The sequence below is a fragment of the Lactuca virosa genome, chromosome 5, assembly GCF_052849685.1.
Source record: "Lactuca virosa cultivar CGN04683 chromosome 5, Lactuca_virosa_CGN04683_v6, whole genome shotgun sequence".
Classification (NCBI taxonomy): Eukaryota; Viridiplantae; Streptophyta; class Magnoliopsida; order Asterales; family Asteraceae; genus Lactuca; species Lactuca virosa.
Genome location: NC_136430.1, coordinates 110,786,557 through 110,807,251, shown reverse-complemented (window position 1 = coordinate 110,807,251; position 20,695 = coordinate 110,786,557). Strand labels below are relative to the sequence as shown.

The 20,695-nt window shown below is 34.0% G+C and overlaps 2 protein-coding genes across 2 annotated transcripts; one reads left to right on the top strand and one right to left on the bottom strand.

The window, feature by feature from the left end:
* Positions 1-12,988: 12,988 nt before the first annotated feature.
* On the top strand, positions 12,989-17,363 carry LOC145115100 (sulfite exporter TauE/SafE family protein 3-like). The gene is made up of 12 exons (XM_079051267.1): positions 12,989-13,486; positions 14,750-14,909; positions 15,054-15,254; positions 15,357-15,421; positions 15,500-15,527; positions 15,647-15,726; positions 15,839-15,925; positions 16,022-16,072; positions 16,149-16,370; positions 16,509-16,602; positions 16,680-16,820; positions 17,053-17,363. The coding sequence occupies exons 1-12, from the start codon at positions 13,256-13,258 to the stop codon at positions 17,136-17,138; spliced, it is 1,446 nt and encodes a 481-aa protein (XP_078907393.1). The 5' UTR covers positions 12,989-13,255; the 3' UTR covers positions 17,139-17,363.
* Positions 17,364-18,081: 718 nt separating this feature from the next.
* Positions 18,082-19,505, bottom strand: LOC145111616 (uncharacterized). Its single transcript, XM_079047880.1, has 3 exons — positions 19,222-19,505; positions 18,706-19,047; positions 18,082-18,484 (listed from the first exon to the last, which is right to left on the bottom strand). Exons 1-3 carry the CDS (start codon positions 19,503-19,505, stop codon positions 18,082-18,084), a joined length of 1,029 nt encoding a protein of 342 aa, XP_078904006.1.
* Between the last annotated feature and the right edge of the window lie 1,190 nt (positions 19,506-20,695).

The window sequence follows — 20,695 nt, the reverse complement described above, 5'->3', positions numbered from 1 at the left end:
AGTGTACATTATGGTTCCTAATGAGCCATGTATGGTTATAATCCAAGGGATATCTTCCTCTATGGAAAATCTCTCCAAGTATGTGAAATCTCTCCCAAATCTCTCCAAGTATGTGAAACCTCTCCCAAATCTCTCCAAGTATGTGAAATCTCCCCAAGTATGTGAAACCTCTCCCAAATCTCTCCAGGTATGTGAAATCTCTCCCAAATCTCTCCAAGTATGTAAAATCTCCCCGAGTATGTGAAACATCTCCCAAATCTCTCCAAGTATGTGAAATCTCTCCTAAATCTCTCCAAGTATATCGAATCTCTCCCAAATCTCTCCAAGTATGTGAAATCTCTCCCAAATCTCTCCAAGTATGTGAAATCTCTCCCAAATCTCTCCAAGTATGTGAAATCTCTCCTAAATCTCTTTATGTACCTTCCTCAGTCGAAAACAGCTCAAAAACCGGAGTAGAAAACCCAAAAGGACCCTCTTGGTCCAGAACCCTCCTGGTCTGGAATGCCCTGGTCACTTCGGAACTCCTCTTGCTTCGGACATTCTCGCTACTCCGGAATTTCTAGCCGGTCCGGACTGCTGGCTTCGCTACTGATCACGCGTCTGACTCCGGATCCGAGGGAGATGCTCCGGAAGGGAGCAGGCATCTTAGGAACCTCGCAGACCTAACCCTCCACTCCGAAACTTGAGAAGTAGCTTCGGAATTTAGTATGTGCCTCCGGAAATTGAGTTTTGACTCCGGAATTTTGCCTATTTCGGACCATTTCTTTATTTTGAGGCATTTTGACGCCGGGATTCCCTCCAAACTCGTGTTTTTCATATTTTAGACCCCTTTAACCCCCATTTTATGCCAAAATTTATTATTTAAACATATTATATAAAATATACCCAAGATTTTTAAAGGGATTCTAAGAGATAAGAGATTTGACTCTATGATGCAACATTTCAACAAGTTCCAAGATAATCACGGATAAACAAGCGATATCCTCCAGATATCCAAGCACACATCAAATCAACTTCTTTTCCTTTATTCAAAAGAAGAACCCCATCTTACTATCCTCACTTTTACTCCATATTGACTCTCTGGAAGATTTCACCCTCCTTCAAGAGTCCATTCCTCACCCACTTAACAAACTCTTCAAGAACAAGTGGATGCTCCCAAGTGCATTCAAGTTTCAATCTGATTTCTTCAAAGAAATTTCCAAAATCCTTGTAAGTATCTCCTAATTTGCTAAGTGATCCTTCACATTATTCTGTTAATATCACCATATTTACACATAAAATTATGTGTTAATATTCTTAGGACCCCTCAAGTGTTGAAACTTGGAAACTCCTCAACATCTCTTCAAATCACCCACAAAACTAACTCAAGGTGAGCTTCATACCCCTACTTTTTCGAGATTTCTATTGTTTTTGGGGGAGATTACAAATCAAAGCCTTGTGTAAATCATGATCTATTTGTTTATTGTGTATGCATGCCATCTTACATGTGCTTAAGTATGAAAACCCTTATAAATAGTCCAAAAACTCGAGATTTTGGTTAAGTCTCAAGAGTTTGGATTACATTTCACAAATCATGTTTGGAAACAAGAACTAGTATGTTACCAAGTATAAGTCGCGGATTTTTATAACAACAACTATAAGTATTCGCTCAAGATTAACTTAAACAAGTTGTGGGACAAAATATTTTGAAAATGATTAAAGTATGGAAATAATAATATTTTGGATCATTTTTGGCCAAACATAAATACAAGGGTTATTTTGGAATATTATGTCATGTTCATGACTTTTTACCAGACTAACAAACTATTCGTGAATATTTGTAATTATTTAATATAAATAATATTATCAAGGAAAATATACGAAAATAGAGTTTTCATGACAAAAATATTTGCATGTCATAAACTGCTGTCGTAAAACCTTCAAGAACATAAGTAATGATCTATATGTCATAAAACAAAAAATGCGTGTCATAACCTGCAGTTATAAATTTACACAAATTATAACTTGACACTTTTCTCTTGGCTAAAATGGGCCTGAGCCGACGATTCATGGAAAGGAAAGACCATTTTGCCAATTTCGATAATGTTGGGTCATTTTGATAAACGTTCAAAATGACTTATTTTTCAATGAATGAAACGGAACGAACCCGAAATACCCAGTTAACAAGCACAAATAACGATATGGAACGAGAACGATAATTATATTCATTGATTACGATATCATTATTTATCTAACAAATAATGAATCTCGAACGATTGCTCGAAAGGTTGTTAATATTCTAGTCAAACAAATCTCAAAAGTACCTAAATATAAAAATATTAGTGTACGTCTAAAGTCCTGTAACGAGTTATAGCCAGAGTCTCCTAGAGGGAGAGCGGAGATTTGTGTATAGATCTATACGGGGTTGACACCCCGCATCTTCGTTGTTCGCTACAGCTAGACAGGCCAGTCTAGGGTGACAAATGTCGTTTCCAAACCGAGGGCGCCTGAGAAACGCCAAAACATGCTTCCGTCATATTAGTATGGTTATAACGACTCACTAGAATATGTTATGTTATTTTGAAATTTATGCAAGGAAAAACCTCATTAATAAATTTTGGCGCGTTGTGTTGACTGTCCTACACATGATAAGTGATGGTCCGCATTTGTTGTGTTGACTGTCCTATTTCATCGCGTAGAATGCCCACAATTGCCATGTTGATTCTTTCATCTAACAAGTATGGAGTCCTAATACTGCTATTTTACAAATCAGAAAACGTAGGACTTTATGGAAAACGTTTGTAGACGACTCTTTTTGAAAAGGATAAACTAATACACATATATGCAAGTTTACACAGTTGGAAACAGAACTTACGAATATTTTATAGAAGAAAATATAGAATTTTCTGGAGGTAACGATTTTATACGATTTCGATAACGATAACCTAGAACGCACACTCAATTTTACTCGATAAGAAAAACACGATTTACAACTATATTCTCTTTTTGAAAATAGGGGATTTTCTGGAAACGGTTGGCTATTACTATACAAAAGAACTATTCTCGAACACAGCTTGCTTTTACAAATTACACTACTTTTCAAAATCACTCCTTATAAGGACGAACAAAAGTAATGACATGCACACCTATATACATGATTTTCAAAGCAAGGCTTCAAAACGATTTCATAGAAAATATCGAATTTTCTGAAAGTACAATAAGAACGATTCTAAACAAGTGTAAAACTATCTTATACAAAAATGCTTATGAACTCACCAACTTTTTAGTTGACGCTTTTCAAAACGACTTGTATTCTCAGGGATCTAGTAAGCAGGTAACAAGGGACGCGGATGCAGGACTATTTAGCTGTAGTTTGAAATTTTTTGCTTATGTTTCTTTGGGTAATTCGAAGGACAAATATAATATGTAAACAATGTAAGTTTTTTATCTCAATGTATGATGTTTGGATTGCTCTGTTTCATTTATATTCAATTGTTATGATACTGCACAATGTAGTCACCCGCCTCCGGACGTTTCCGCCGTCTGGTCCGGGGGTGTGACAATAACGGGAACGGGTAATCGGGTTGAATGATTGTTGAAAATAATAAACTTATTTATTGTGGGTTGAAAACCCTATATGCTCACCACGCTCCCCAGCCTGGCCCACTCAGTTTTTTTTTGTTTCACAGGTAGTGGCACAAGAGCATAGTTGGATGATTTGATGAGAGATTATATATTATAGGCCAGTAGAAATAAATAGAAATGTTGTAAGGCCTATGTTGCTTTTGGTTTATGCTTTTGATCTGTATTGACGATGACATCCCGAGTTTTGTAATGTAATGAAAATACATTTCTTCGGAAATGCTTTGATAAATTCTTATCTATATTTTTGGGAACGAATTCCGCAACACTTTCTTTAAAAAGTTACTCTGATTTTATTACAAAGCATAAACAAAAATCAGTCTTTTCTGGCCGTGAAATTGGGGATGTCACACTTTCCATGACCGAACCTTGTAAGGCAAACTCAGCTGGTGATCTGAAGTGCTTTTCGGATATGATCAAATGGTACCTGGTTGTCCGAAACACGCTTCTGAACTTAATGCCAAAATTATTCAATGTGCAGAAAAGACAACAATGAAGACATTCCTTCTTATTTGACACAAAGGGGGAGATTGTTAGGTCTAGAAAGTATTATGTAAAATGTATTTTTATTACTTTTGTATAATTCCGAAATAGGCCTGTCCAGGTTCTGGTTCAGAACTGGTAGATAGCGTAGTCTATAAATAGGGCATGCATGTAACATTTTGGGGTTACGTTTTCAGTAAACCCTAAACGTCGTTGTACGCTCTTACATAGAAGTTCCTTCCTAGAGAACTATTCTAGAGCTTTTTGAATCTAATTGTTCGACACACTTTTGATCATTATTCTTGTCTTTATTTCACATCATTAATATAGAATTCATCGATGATCTTGTTTATTTTTTCTATAAGTTGTAATTGACTATTTCAGATTTTGTGTTTTAGTTTGATTGTGTTTTGGTTGTAATCGACTATTCGAGACTTTGTGTTTTACTTTGATTGTGTTTTGGTTGTAATAGACTATTCCGGGCTTTGGTTGTAACTTGTAATAGACTATTTGGTTGTAAGACTCATGTTTTTTGAAGTATTTAATTTTAACTAGAAAGGTTTCCCGCGCATTGCGCGGGGCGGAAAATGTTACTTTTGCATGTATGTTCATGTGTTTCATACATTACTATTATCTGAAGTACACTGCCTGAATGGTATCCATAGTAAAATACGTTGCTATTCTGTGTAATTTGCCATGAATCGGATAAAACAAACCTGTCGTTAGTGGCTAGCAAAACAACATCAATACTTCAACTGTAACGCCCGTAGATCCGGGCTAGTCAATTTAGAGGCAATGAGTGTCGAAAACGAATTTTCGGCAAAAGATTATTTATAATAAATAATCTTAACCAAGTTGTAGAATATTTCTCAAGGTTTCCGTACATATAAAGAAATCCGAAATCCGAGTTATAACGAAGAAGTTATGGCCCGTCGAAGTTTTACGGCAAAACCGGCACGGCACCGGGAAGCGTAAATAGTGAATTTACGATGGAGCGACTTTTAGCCTTAGTGATCTAAACAAAAGTCGTAGAAAACGTTAAACCGAGAGCGTCCATAAAAAGAACGCCCAAATCTGACTTCGTATGAGGAAGTTATGATTTTTCGAAGTTTCGGCTTAGCAGTATACAGCCCGAAACTCGAATTTTTGTTCGAGAGGTTTTTGGCTTACGCGACCTAAATGAGAGTTGAAGATCTCATTAATAGGAACTCAACGGTAAAAGGACAGACAAAAACGGAGCTCGTATGCGAAAGTTATGGATGAAGCTTAGTCTCTACTTTTCGAGCGCGGCGAATTCGATACAGTTTTGTAAATCCGAGATAGAATGAGAATTAGCCAACGAGGTCTAAATGAGAGTTGAATATCTCATTAATAGGAACTCAACGGTAAAAAGACAGACAAAAACGGAGCTCGTATGCGAAAGTTATGGACGAAGCTTAGTCTCTACTTTTCGAGCGCGGCGAATTCGATACAGTTTTGTAAATCCGAGATAGAATGAGAATTAGCCAACGAGGTCTAAATGAGAGTTGAAGATCTCATTAATAGGAACTCAACGGTAAAAAGACATACAAAAACGGAGCTCGTATGCGAAAGTGACGGACGAAGCTTGGAGACTACTTTACTATATAATTCCTATAAATAAGAGATGAACTCTTCATAATTTCCTCACACCTTCAAACCTTTCTTTCTCTCTCTAACTTCTCTCTAACCTCCCTAAACCCCTCCCAAGTCTAGGGAACCTCCCTAGCACGAGAAGAAATCCCCGGAGCGCCCAACGGCTCCGAGAAGAAAAGCTTTCGGCTCGGAAACGCTGCTCCAGCGAAGCCCGGTTTTTAATTAAAAACTCGCTGTAAGTGAGCTACGCCTACGCTATTTTTAATATAACTTCTAATTAATTATAGTAACATTATTAGGACCTTAAAACAATTATTTGGGATATTATTATGAGTTATATAAGAGTGTTGTTTAACGCTTATATAATAATAATAATAATAATAATAGCTAGACTATTAATTAGTCGCGGTTAACGTTAGACTAAACCCTAGTGGTATTGATACTAGGTTTTGTTGAAGGAAATTGTTTTAAGAGTAACGAAGCGTTGTCTGAGTTTGGAATCATCACTTTAACAGGTGAGTGTATGGTCCCTTTCATCTTACACATAGATATGAAGTATTTTATATAAATTACGTGCTATGTGTACATATTATCTGAATACTTGCTGTCTATGATGGATGAATGATTTTATACATGTTTTAAATAATTTAAATATATATTTATTTTATATCTACAAATACGTTGGGATAAAACATGGGTAGATGAAATAGTTGGTGTGTGATGAAATAAAATGATGAGAGATAGGTGATGATAGGAAGGTGATGATAATTAGGTGATGGATAGGTGATGATGAATCGGTGATGTAGGATGAAAGATACTATAACCTTGTCCGACAATTTGGAGATGTAGTCATCTACTAGAGTATAGATGGCGACCACGGAATATTCTAGACAACCCGTGGAAACACCAGCACACTTATAACATGTAGGTGATGAATTACGAGTCCAGGTGATGTGGTGACTGTATATTCATGCGATGATACTCTAACCCTTACTATGAATTACGAGTTCAGGCGACGTTGTAACTACGTATTCATGCCTTAGGAACGAGCATATAAGGAAATGTGAGGTAGAAAGATGAGAGGTAAATATGATATAGGAGATGACCCTTAAGATAATTCTTTAAGGAATATTAAAGAAGATAACGGGGATGGGTAATCGGGTTGATTGTTTGATGTTTAAATATAATAATTATATTATTGTGGGTTGAAAACCCTATGTACTCACCAGGTTTCCCAACCTGACCCACTCCAGCTTATTTGTATCACAGGTGTCGATACGAAGCTACTTTGCACTAAGAGATTTAAAAGAGATGTAGATCACTAGTGTAAATGAATGTAAGTTTTCTTTATGCTTATGTTTCTGTATTGACGATGACATCCAAAATGTTTTAAATGAATAAAAATACATTTCTTCGGAAATGCTTTGATAACGTATTTATCATGTTTTTCTGGGAACAAATTCCGCAACATTTTTATTAAAAGAAGTACTCTGATTTTTATAAAGCATAAACAAAAATCGGTCTTTTCTGGCCGTGAAAAATAGGGATGTCACATCAACACCACCATGAACTTTCTTAGCATACAATAAAGCATAAAATAAGAAATGCAACGGTAAACATAGCCTAAAGCATCCAGATGCTTCTTTATAGATGATCAACATGAAATTAAACAAAAAACACATTAAATTAGATAATACCAATTACCTAAAGTATCCAATTGCCTCTTCCCAAAACCCGCTAGCCTTCCTCTGTTTTTCTTAGCTGATGAATCCGAATTTGGGGTTCCACCGCTGCCATCGTTTGAAGAATCCAAACAAATTGTCTCCTACCAAAAGTTGTTTAAACCATTCAGACATCATCATATCATCATATCATAATATTCAATAATCCAAAACTCCACAAACACAAAACCCTTTTCAAATTCAACAAAAGAATTCGAATTTTATAGACTCTCTCTATTCAAAAGCATCATCATCATCATCGGAAAGTGGCTGCCTTGCAGGTACAGCAAGTTTTGCCTCATGCCTGCAAAAACCAAGATTCAAAACATATCATTCATCACTCATTCCACACCAAACAAAACTTATACATAAAGAACTTAATAAACAAAAAAATAAACTAAGTGTCACTGTTGTTGAGCAGCAATGTCAGTTTCCACTTCTGGTGAAGCAAGGGCAGGAGACTCAACAAAATGCAAGTTGGGGTCCCTAAAAAAAATTAAGATCATATCAACACATGCAACACTTTTGATTTAATGTAGTCGGACAGATTCAAAATAGCAAATGAGTGTGTGCATTACCCAACAACTTTCCTAGCAAGATAAAGGAAAGCAAATTCACAGGAAACTCATAAATTAAAAAGAATGTGCAAAAAAGTAAATTCACAGGAAACCAAAAAAAAAAATTTGGATACCTGAACATAAAGAACAGGAGCTTTGTGTTCTTCAAATTTATGAACAGGAGAGCCAATTCCATTAGAAACTAAAATCCTCTGTCTTAACATGGAACGGTTTTTCTGAACCAAAAAAAACTGTGAATGTATTTCAAATGTATGACAATCTTCAAACTTTTTTTCTTCAAAAAATCAGTAACATGAATCATTGTTGTTGATTATAGCAATGTACTTTAAAAGTATATTGCTATGTTCGCTGAATTTAATAGTGTTTTTTTTTTCATTTCTAACATATAACTCGCATACCCTTTTAACTTTGTAAGCTGCAAAGGATTAAAAAAAATGTTTTAATAAAAACTCCATGAAAACAATTTTTTAAAATGTATTATAAAATATTATTATACCTTGTACAATGAATGCAGTAGTTGTGATGTGGGTTCTTGAGATTTGATATAGTTACTGTCATTAATTAATAAACAGCAAACCCATGAAAGAATGCATTGTCCATCTAATGATCTGTAACAAAAAAAAATAAAGAATTATGTTTATTTAACATACAAATCTTTATTTCAGGTTTCAAGATTTTTCATTCCATTCCATTCCATTATTTTCTGATTCCATTCCATCATACGAAAAGAAACAAACCTTCATTACCACAAGGTCAAGAATACTTTCAACAATGTATACGCATCATCAAGTGTCATAGATGAAACAGCTGCTATCATCTATCATGATGTTCATCTTCAGAATAGAATTATATAAAATAAAATAAAATAAGCTAAATGAAAATAATTAAATAAATAGAAATAGAAAACTGTTTTTGTGGCACACTATCTTAAAAATTAACTTCACCATTGTAAAAAATATTGAGAACAGGAAGCAATGCATATTCAGTATTTGCATGATCTAAAGCTGTAACTGTTAAAATCAAAACATATTTATTACCACATTGTAGTGGTTTTGTTTTTCTTCATGCGTGTGCATGTGGGAGATCAAGGAAATTACGATTAGAAAGCAAAAACAAAACGCCCATTAATAAATTAATATTTTAGGGTGTTTTTTATTTATTTATATTATATGGTATTATTTGAAAGCGTTAATAAATGTGATTTAAGACTATTAAATTTAACCAAATACCTAATGTATAGCCGGTCTTCGTATAATTTTAACAGATAATTGAAATTTATGATTTTTGTTTATAACTTTTCCAGTGTATTATCCTATTAGATTCGTCACATCACTGAAAGATATCATCCACAAAATGTGAATGTTTCATTATGTAATATAAATGTGGATATTATTTTTTACCGATAACGCATTTCGTACCTAAATGTGAGAAAAATTTGAAGTCAATTACTTTGATCCATTTCTACTGGTTTAAAGTTGAGAGCAAGCTGCTCACCAGGTACTTGCAACCTCTTCTCGAAGGACCTGTTTCATATGTTGAATAGACTGCATGAGACTGGATACAATATAATAAAGAATTAACTAATAAAAGGTTGTTATATCTAATAAATATATCTAATAAATAGACTGCATCAAAACCAAATAACCAAAGTATATAAAGTTAAAGACTTTAAGATGAATCTACCTCGGACAAGTATAAAATAGAAGTAAACAAAATAGGAGGTGCAACTCACATCACCATAGCAAGAACATACTCAAACATCATTTCAACCAACTATAAAATATGCCAAAAATAAATAATTAACCAATAAAATAAAGTATAAAGCATTAATCTATTTGAAAAATGATTCATCAGATTTATAAGGTGCAGCATGGTGCTTCAAAGTTACATTATTCCAGTAAACTAACCAAGAAACGTCTGTTGAAGGATTGAAAACTCTCCTACAGTACTTGAAGAGGGTATAAGGTACTAATAGGAAGAAATCAAAGTACGACTTAAATGATGAATCCAATTAACGAAGTAAATGACCAAAATGCCCTTTTTAAAAACCAAAACTTACAGGGCATATTCTATTTGAGCATCAGGTAAAACCATTGGAACTATCTGCATACCCCCAGTGACCGGCTCCCTTCCACATATCATTGGCTGTTTACATGATAAACATTTTTTTATGTTAAATTACATTGATGAAAAAAACCCAAAAAATATCTAATTTGATAAGAAATAAAAACCTGTTGAAAAGAAGGGGTAACATCGTATATGGGGCCTTCGGATCCGTCATACAGATTTGCTGAAAACCCACCATAAACATTTTGAGGACTAATATTGTCACATTTTTCTGTCATTGTGAGGCTTTGCGAGTACTATTTCCAGAAATTGACCTGTATATGTATATCAAAAGAGTATTTAATGTTAATTTTAACTTTTGAAACATGTTTCGATTTAGGATATTAAACAAATATAGTTTAAACAATACTTAAAAAAATACCATCTACTTTATATTTTTACATTCTTTGACATCTTTTAAAGCACTTCATCTTTCTGCAAAATGAACAAATCCAAAGTCCGTTAAGGAGTTCCATTTGAAGATTAAGCTAATAGATGGCGGATGCAAGATAAGGTCACAAAACAGAAAAAATGGAACATATTTAGTTTAAATAAAGATATACTTCACAATCAAAATGACATTTGTTAATCAGTTGTCAATTTACCATGGCTAATCCATGTATACCCATCTTTCAAAAAAAAAACTGGAATACCCTCATAAGCATAAAATACTCTTATTACATGTTTTGTAGCTTGTATGATTACTTCCATTTCCATTTCATGCAATCTCAAAAACAGTAGAAGTATAATCTAAAAATGTATCAATTCTAACATCCTATATTCAGTAAAATTCGTTACCTAGAATATACAAACCAAATATGCTCCAAGGATATGGCCTATAAGTTGGGGCTACTTCTTCTGCCTTGACTGGGGTGGTTTCCGGTGTCTTCTCAACCTCCACATCCGCCACCACCACATCTTCTTTCTTCTCTTCCTCCACCACAATCTCCTTCTCTTTGTTGCTTCGTGAAAAATAGTAGAAAGAGGAAACGTACAGGAAGAAAGTCATCAGAGAACTGAACTTATTAGCACCTGAAAAAAAAACAAAATCGAATGAAAAGAATATCAAGCGACCTCATCCTTGTAACCCATCTCGTAACCCATAAAAGGCGTATTTGACACATAAAAGAAACGTAAGGTTTCATGTGCTGTCTATACCTCAGATTCACTTGGGTATGACTGAATTACGGGCATGTGCGGATCACCTTCTATACATATGATTGATTTGGTATGTGAAATTCATCGACAACAGAAGCTTTTTCTTCCGATATAGCTTAGCAAAATACTGCATCAACACAATACATTTGAATTTGGACAGTGTGAACAAAAACAATGACAACATACGTAAAAAAACATACAATTGGAAAAAAAATTACTAACCTTGAAATTGTTTGAAACCTGATGGAATAGACATCAAATTGGTGGAAAGGTTTTAAAAAAACCTAATTACAAATCAGATCGTGTACCTTGGGCTTATCGGATTCCGCCATGGATCGATGCGGCTGTAGGCATACGACCGGTGACCTTCATGAAGCAGAAGAGAGGCGGTAGCCGAGCGAGTGGAAGGAGCGGGTTTCGGCGGAGTCGGTGGCGACGCACAAACGTTCGCTAAAAGTCGAATTTCATTTCTGAAATCGTCGATGATCGTGAAGTTGGTGATACGGTAACAATCGATTATACCTAGAAAAGGTGTAGAAGAAATCCACTCAGCAAGCTGACCAATGATTGTGGTGGTGCGGAAATGTTGAAGATTTTGAGGTCTTCTTCTCCACCTGTTGAATATGAAGGAAAGAAACCTACCGATCGGAGGTTTTGGGACAATGGAATGAGGCGGTGGGTTTCTGGGACAGTGGAATGAGGAAGGATCCAGAATATAGCGGATGCCTGAAGATATTTGATAAGGATGCGGTCGGAAGGATCGGGAAGCGATATAAGAATCTAAATAATTCCATAAAATGCCCAGTAAACGTAACCTATAATCAAGGGACCATTTCTGCCAAATAATACCCCAGTTCACTATTGCTAAGATTCATTTCCTTAATATATATATATATATATATATATATATATATATATATATATATATATATATATATTAATTTGGTGTTTTTTGAAGTATTTAAATTCTTGCTTTATTTCTGAAAAATTGGTTAAAAACCAAAATCCATGGGTTTAAACCCATAACCTGAGTATATGGGTTGAATCCAAGAAACCGAAAAACCGTCCAAACTGACCTCAGAACCCAAGAAACCGAACCAACCAAAAATCGATCATATTGGATTCTAAAAACCAGAAACCGACCATTTATGGGTTGGGTTCGGTTTGAGTCCAAAACCGACCCATGCACAACCCGACTGATTCTCCAAAATGTTATATATAGGTGACTACAGTAACAAGTCAGGTTAACCACATTGATGGCCCGATAAAAAACGGGGCTAGAATACAATGTTCCGGACTAAATGGTTACTTTGTAAAATAATTTCTTTTAGTGATTGTATTAAAGAAAGGTTAAATATTCGGTTAGTTGAGTTAATTTCCCAAAATCTCGTATATAATTTAAGAAGATAATAAGTTAAATCTTCAGGCGATAAAAAATTGTTGATAGTGGTAATGAAATAGATTGTGTTGCATTCATAATGACCAATTCCATGCTGTCATGTAAGAGGCATAAATGCAAGGGACATGCTCTGTAGATTCGTCTACCCTCACGCATTTATGGAATCTTGAAATTGTTTTACTTTGCCCCTTATTTAATATCATATTGTAATATTATATCCTCCTACATACTGTATTTGCACTTCAACCCCCTTCATTTTGTCTCTTGTAACCGTCTCTAGTCTACTCTGTACAACATTTTATGATTCCTTTATAAATTATTACCAAATCTCTGTTTCTCTCTCTCACACACACACGCAAACACAGATTATATATACACGCAATAATCTTTGGGATGTTGATATGATTTAATGGTTGGTTTTTGAATTTCTTTGTTCTTTTCAGTTGGGAAGGCTCAATTGGAGTGACAAAGAAGAACGAGAGTGTCATATCGTTTCGATTTTCTGGCCCTCACAGCCGGAAATAAGTGAACTCTGAATTCCGATATCTCGTAGATTTTCTTAATTATTGAATCAGATGGCGGAAATTGGATTGAGAAAATGGAGGATCATGAGATCGATAACGGTGACTGTGATTAGCGTCGTGACAGCTTCGATGCTCGCTTCGGCCGATAGAAGCGGGATGAAAGATGATTTGGTAGCAGCAGCGACGGCGGATGTTGATGGTGATTTGAGTTATGGTTATTTTGTGAAATTGGCAAATTATTTGTTTCAAACAGATGGATCTGGTTATCAGCATGTTTGGCCTGTAAGTATCTTCTTGTCTATTTCCCATCTTCCATGGAGTTTCTTTCACTGTTACAAAGTTTTCTGGATGCATACTTTACTGAATATACAGATACAGATTGCAGATTCGATGTACGTTTCAGATTTTATTTTACATTTGTTGCAGTTTACCTACCATTTTACTCTTCCCTAAATTACCAAATCCTTTTCTAAATGCAATTTAGGAACATCTTCTTTCTTAATTTCAATTTCTTTTTAAGTAAAAGATTTGTTCAAACACGCATGAGTTTGAAAACAACTTGTACACAATACAGCTTGCTTTATCTACTTCATCTCAATATTTAGTTTTTTTTTTTGTTTAACAAAGGATAGATTACTTGTCTTTCATTAAATAAAAGGAAGGGCCCATTTTATAATTCTTTAGGTATAAAAAATGTATCTAGGTGAGACATGATTGATAGCAGTTGATTTATTATCCTTTAAAAACTCTGAATCTGAGATTCATACATTGCATCTTTTTAAAAACTTGAATATTCTGTTGCAAAGATTGGTATTTCTTGCAAGTTCACATATTGGTCTCATTACAAAATAGAAAGCAATAGTCTTTCAACATATTTATTATATTATATTAATAATTTTTTTTATAGTTAACTTTAAATTTTGAAAATACTAAACTTATAATTAAACTGAGATTAAAATTATACAACAAATATAGTAGACTAGTAGTAATTTAAAAAATATATATATTATCCAAAATTATATACGAATAAAATATACATATTATATTTATAATCAACTGATGCAGCATAGATTACGAACTACTCCACTATAACTTGTCCAGAACTTCATGTTAGTTGTAGAAAAAGGGTCCCTCACACTTAAAAACAAAACCAAATGACAAAACACGTGATAATGATGCACATTTGACTTTTCAGACATGTCATTCATTTCGATATAACAGGTTAAAGCATTAAAATTTGTATTGTACAAATACAAACAACTCCATAAAGCATAAATTGTTATGTATGGAGAAAAATTGTTGTGTACGAATCACTTCTCTTTTTTTATATAATAATACCTGTTTTTTATTTAACCCAATCTTCTTGATCTTTTAGACTTTATTTCATGTAACAAGTTTTCCATAATTTCCAAACTCAAAATGACTTTTAAAGTTATGTAACATATTTGCAATGTAAACAAACATAGATATTATATTACAGATTCTTTCATGTTACCTAAAATAAGAACCAAGCATGAAGACTTTCTATTATTTTTTTTTTCACAGGAAATGGAATTTGGGTGGAAAATTGTGGTTGGTAGTTTCATCGGTTTCTGTGGTGCAGCTTTTGGGAGTGTAGGTGGTGTTGGTGGTGGTGGTATATTCGTGCCTATGCTTACCCTCATTATTGGATTTGATCCTAAATCCGCAACTGCCATTTCAAAATGTACGAAACAAAAAATATATATACAATCTGTCACCGACACTGTAACTGTAAATGTCACTGTGTCAGTGTCACTGTCAGTCTGTCACTGTCACTGAGAAAACAATAACCTTTTTTTTTATATAATTTTTGATTTTTGTTTTCCAGGTATGATAATGGGAGCAGCGGCCTCGACTGTTTACTACAACCTTAAATTAAGACATCCAACACTTGATATGCCAATCATTGACTATGACCTGGCACTTCTTATCCAACCAATGTTAATGCTTGGAATTAGTATTGGAGTTTCTTTCAATGTTATTTTTGCTGATTGGATGGTTACAGTCCTGTTAATTATTCTATTTATAGGTATTTTTCTTCATGATTTTATTATTGCTACTTATATGGTTATTCATCAAATGACATATCATGTGTGTGTATAATAATTATATATACTTAAAAAACCCGTAGGCACATCAACAAAGGCCTTTTGCAGAGGCGTTGATACATGGAACAAGGAAACCATTATGAAAAAGGTAACGATGTTTAAAAAAATACGGAGAAAATGAATAATAAATGTATTATGTTCTAAACGTTACTTTTTACAATTTCAGGAGGCTTCTAAGCGCCTAGAGCCAACTGGTGTGTTGATTTAACACTCTTTCAATATTATAATTTAAAAAAAAAAAAATACATTTGATTATAAATACTTTCATCTTTTCTTAATAAAAGTATGTATAATTAGTTAATTACCATGTCAGGAGCCGATGCAGTAGATTACAAGTTTCTCCCTGGTGGGCCCAGCAATGAAACAAAAGCCGAAGAAGCATTAAAAGAAGAGGTAAGAATAATATTTACCTCTACACTGTAACAACTCATCTCACATGAATAAAACTGAAAAAAAAAAAAGAGAGCTAAAATTGGATTCTTTATATAATTTTTGAACTTCTTAGGTCACTGTTTGGGAGAATGTTTGCTGGAAGGAATTTGGGCTTCTTTGTGTTGTTTGGGTCGCATTTCTCGCACTACAGATTGCTAAGGTTCTTTATCATTAATCACTTTTATTATTTTATTGTTATTTAACTTTTGGTTTTATAAAACATATTGACTTAAAATTTGTGTTGTTGATGAAACAGACTTATACGACCACATGTTCCACATTGTATTGGGTGCTGAACTTGTTGCAGGTATCTGATTAAAAAATACATAAAATTTACATCTTATTGATTTAGCTACTTAACTATTTTTATCATTCCTTTTTAGATTCCAGTTTCTTTTGGGGTATCAGGGTATGAGGCTATAAGCTTATACAAAGGTTCTAGAAAGATATCATCAAAGGGAGATTCCGACACCAACCTTACAGTTGCCCAATTAATTTTGTATTGCTTGTGTGGCGTCCTAGCTGGCATGGTTGGGGGCCTACTTGGTCTAGGTGGCGGATTTATCATGGGCCCACTCTTCTTGGAGCTCGGAATACCCCCCCAGGTATCCTTTATTTTCTTCTAGTATGAAATTTTTTAATAGACTCCTAGATTTTTTTTTTCCATAAAGAAAGAGGGAGACTCCAACATATATACAGACAGATAGGTATTATCTTCTCAAGGTTGTTGATGATTTGAGTAGGTTTCAAGTGCTACAGCTACTTTTGCCATGATGTTTTCTTCTTCAATGTCTGTTGTGGAATATTATCTTCTTAAGCGTTTCCCGGTTCCATATGGTAAGTCCATATTTTATTTTTCTATTATCAGTAAAAAAAATAAAAATACGTTGCTAATTGTTGAATTTATTTCACAGCTTTGTACTTTCTTGTGGTTGCAACAATAGCTGCTTTTGTTGGACAACATGTCGTGAGAAGGATAATTATTATATTGGGAAGGGCATCTTTAATTATATTCATCCTCGCATTCACCATATTCGTTAGTGCAATCTCATTAGGTATAATATTCTAATTTTTTTTTTTTAAGTTTTAATACACTCCTTCAACTTTCTGACCTCTTTGAACCACGTGTCATGTGTCACTTTTAGCCATATTTTAAATGTTACCCATTTTGTCTGGTAGTTGTATCTAACCTATACCAATCAACTTTAGTTAAATAGGTCGAAATTATTATATATATGTTTTTTTAAGAATCTTTTCTCTACCAACCTCGTGTATTTTGTGTAACAGGTGGAGTTGGAATTTCAAATATGATCGATAAAATTCAACGACATGAATACATGGGATTCGAGAACCTATGCAAGTACGAGGTTTGAGATTACTTTGTTATGCAAATGCAAATCCACATTGGATTTCGGGGGCTTGTGAATCATGCTTCGGTAGCAAAATTTGTAATTGTCTATTTTTCTTATAGGACCATATTTTTTTTTATATCACGTGTACTAGCTTGTAATTTCTTTTCGTCTTCATTTTTTTGTATAATTATGTATTGTGCAATAAGTTGAATCTTAATAAAGTGAGAAGAAAATTAAAGTTTTTCATGTGTTTACGTCTTATTTACACAATCCTTTTATAAAAAGTCCTCAGTAGCTCGGCTAACTATGTTTATCTTATGGTTCTCAGTTCTCACTTGGATTTTTATTTAAAGACAAACTGTCGTATTTTAAACTTGACAAAAAAACCAATATGATGATTAATTTTGTGAACTAAAAACGTAACGTTAGTAATATCAAAGCAAATAATCTGGAAAATAATATTGAAAATTAAATATCAAATAGTCAAAATGATAAGTTAGATTATTATTATTATTTAATTACCAAGTTTCATATACAAATCGGATTGATTTGATCGTATCTAATTAATCATATCTTGAAAATCATATTTAATCACCAAGTTCCATATGACTACTAGGTGTGGGCAACATGTTATTACATGTTACCAAACCCAAAAAGTGTCATGTCAGCATCCTACTTATACATGGGTGTTATAACACCCAATATGGAAATGAACATCTAATAACATGTGATAACACCAATTATTTTCTATTTTATTTATTTATTTTTTTGATGTTTTTTTTTCTATATTTCGAATTTGTTTTTTTTATTTATTTATATTTGAAAAGTAAATATGAAATTTTAATAAAACTTAAATTAAAAACAACATTAAAAAAAATTACAACAAAACACAAAAACATTTAAAAACCTAAAAAGCAAAAAAAAAAAAAAAAAGATGATAAAACCTACATTTTTTGGCCTAAAACTATTCATCTTCGTTTTCGTGACCAACAAAAATGTAATCTGCCAAGTCTTTACGAAGTTGCTTGTGTTTTCGCTGATCTTGAATATTAACCACTCTATGTAAATATTTCGATGTCCCTGGTTGAAATTGCACATGTCTTGGCTCCGTAGGCGAATACGTTGCAATATTGCGTCCTTTATCTTCGACAACCTTGTTATGCATTATGATACATGCATGCATGATATATCGTAGAGTATCTAACTCATAAGGTCTCGCTGCATGTTCAACTATGTGCCATTTTGATTTCAAAACCCCAAAAACACGTTCAACGTCCTTACGTGCTCCTTCTTGTCGTCTCTTGAAATATTTGTCCCTTGGATCTATTGGGTGTCGAAACGCCTTCACAAACGTGGATATATTCCGTCTGTAAGGTAATACCCAAACTTATATTCATTTCCATTCACTGTGAATGGAGCATCCGGGGCTTTTCCTGACAAAAGATCGTCAAATATTGGTGATTAATCGAGAACGTTGACGTCGTTGTTAGAACCCGCAACCCCGAAAAAAGCATACCAAATCCATAAATCTTGTGAAGCAACAACCTCTAAGACCAACGAAGGCGCTCCATGATGACCGCTCGAATACTGGCCTTTCCATGCCACGGGGCAATTTCCCCATTTCCAGTGTGTGCAGTCAATGCTCCCAAGCATACCCGGAAAACCATGTCTTTCTTCATGCGCCGCATATAGTTGTTGCATATCATGCAACGAAGGTTTGCGCAAGTATTGGTCACCGAAGGTTTCAACAACACCTCTTGCCAATAAATACAAACTTTCTCGTGCGGTCCTCTCAGACATTCTCATATAATCGTCAACAGAATCGGGCGACTCTCCCATTGCCATAAGTTTTATTGCAGCAACACATTTTTGCAACCCTGTGAAGCCTCGTTTGCCTCTAGCATCATATCTCATTTGGAAAAATTCATACCTAAATAAATATTAAACATGAAAAAATTGTATTTATTTTATCTAAAAGTGACATTTTATAAATTATAAAAATTGAAACAAACAATACCTAAATAAATATTAAACATGTAAAAATTGTATTTATTTTATCTAAAAGTGACATTTTGTAATTTATAAAAGTTGAAACAAACGATACCTTGCTTCCATAGCGTTGGCTGTCCTTTCAAAGACATTTTTTCGCAAACGGAATCTTCTTTTGAAATCGCTTGGCTGGTAGACACAATTTTCGGCAAAGTAATCGTTAACTAGCCGTCTATGCCCTTCCTCACGATCTCTATTTAACGCCGCACGTAGCGTGAGTAGTGGAACTGGATCTGGCTGTAGTAGGTTGTCTGTATAATACCGGTACATCATAGTCACGTACAAATCGTCTTCGTCGTTATCATCGTTGTACGGATGAGCCGGATCAAGACGATTCATATTTTGGTTTTGAAATATTGAAAGAATTATGTAGTTGAAATATTGAAATATTGAGAGAAATTTATGTTTTTTGTATTTAAAAATGATATAAGTTGTATGTATTTATAGTGTAATTTTTTTTTTAATTAGTTACCGTTTGAAAAAAACGGTCGAAATTGTGACCGTTTGCATCAATTATACGCGTTATGGCCCGTTGTCGTGATAACATTTGGTAACATAACACCTAAAACGGCAAGCCGGGGCGGTGTTCCACCCGTTATGACGCCGTTATTAGGTGCCATGTCACCTATAACGGGAAGCCCCGTTGCCCACACCCGTCCCTCTATAGAAATAAGATTGCCACGTTAGCATATGAATTAAAAGACAAAATAAAAAAGTAAAACCAACCTGAAAATTAAAGATTAGATTATTGACTATTGAAAACTACACAAAGTTAATCATATCCTTAAATGGTTTTATGTCGCTTGATTGCTTTAAGTTCTAGTGTAAAACCAAAGAATTTAATGCAAGTTGTTGTTCTTTCAAATAGCGATGGTAGAACCAATAAAGGGGGAGTCTAAAAACTATGGTATGAAATAAATGGGATCTAATGTCTTATTTATACTTATAGGAGCTCCCAATAACCAAAGACCGTAATGGCGGCCAACCACTCACGATCTTCCATATGGTATACTGTTAAAACCGTGGTCACTCACGATTAAGTAAATAAAATTTTACTGGTCAAATGCACTAAATGATAGCATAGGAAAGCAGAGTCGAATCTTTAAAGACAAAATCTAATGGTCAATGTCTCTTTGCATAAGACACAAACTAGTCATTTAACAGAAAATAATAAATAGCAGGATTTTTTAATATTAACTAAAACTAAAATAGCAGTGAAAATAACTAAATGAAATTCAGTAGTAAAAACGAATTCAGTTCTGCTGCGACTTTCTTAATCATGCAATCAATCTAGACTCGGATATTCAAAATGTGTAACACCCCGTTTATTTAATAAATAAGTAAACAAATTAATGAATGAACTGTAGCCCTAAAATTGATAATTATATAGCAAGGTGTTGATCTCGACGAGTTAACTGTCATAATTTTAGAAGGTGGGGGTTAAAGTGTAAAATCCGGACTTAATTTGTAAGTAATATCGAAGACAGGGGCTGCTTGGTAACAATTAGGACTCAATATGGAAGGAATTA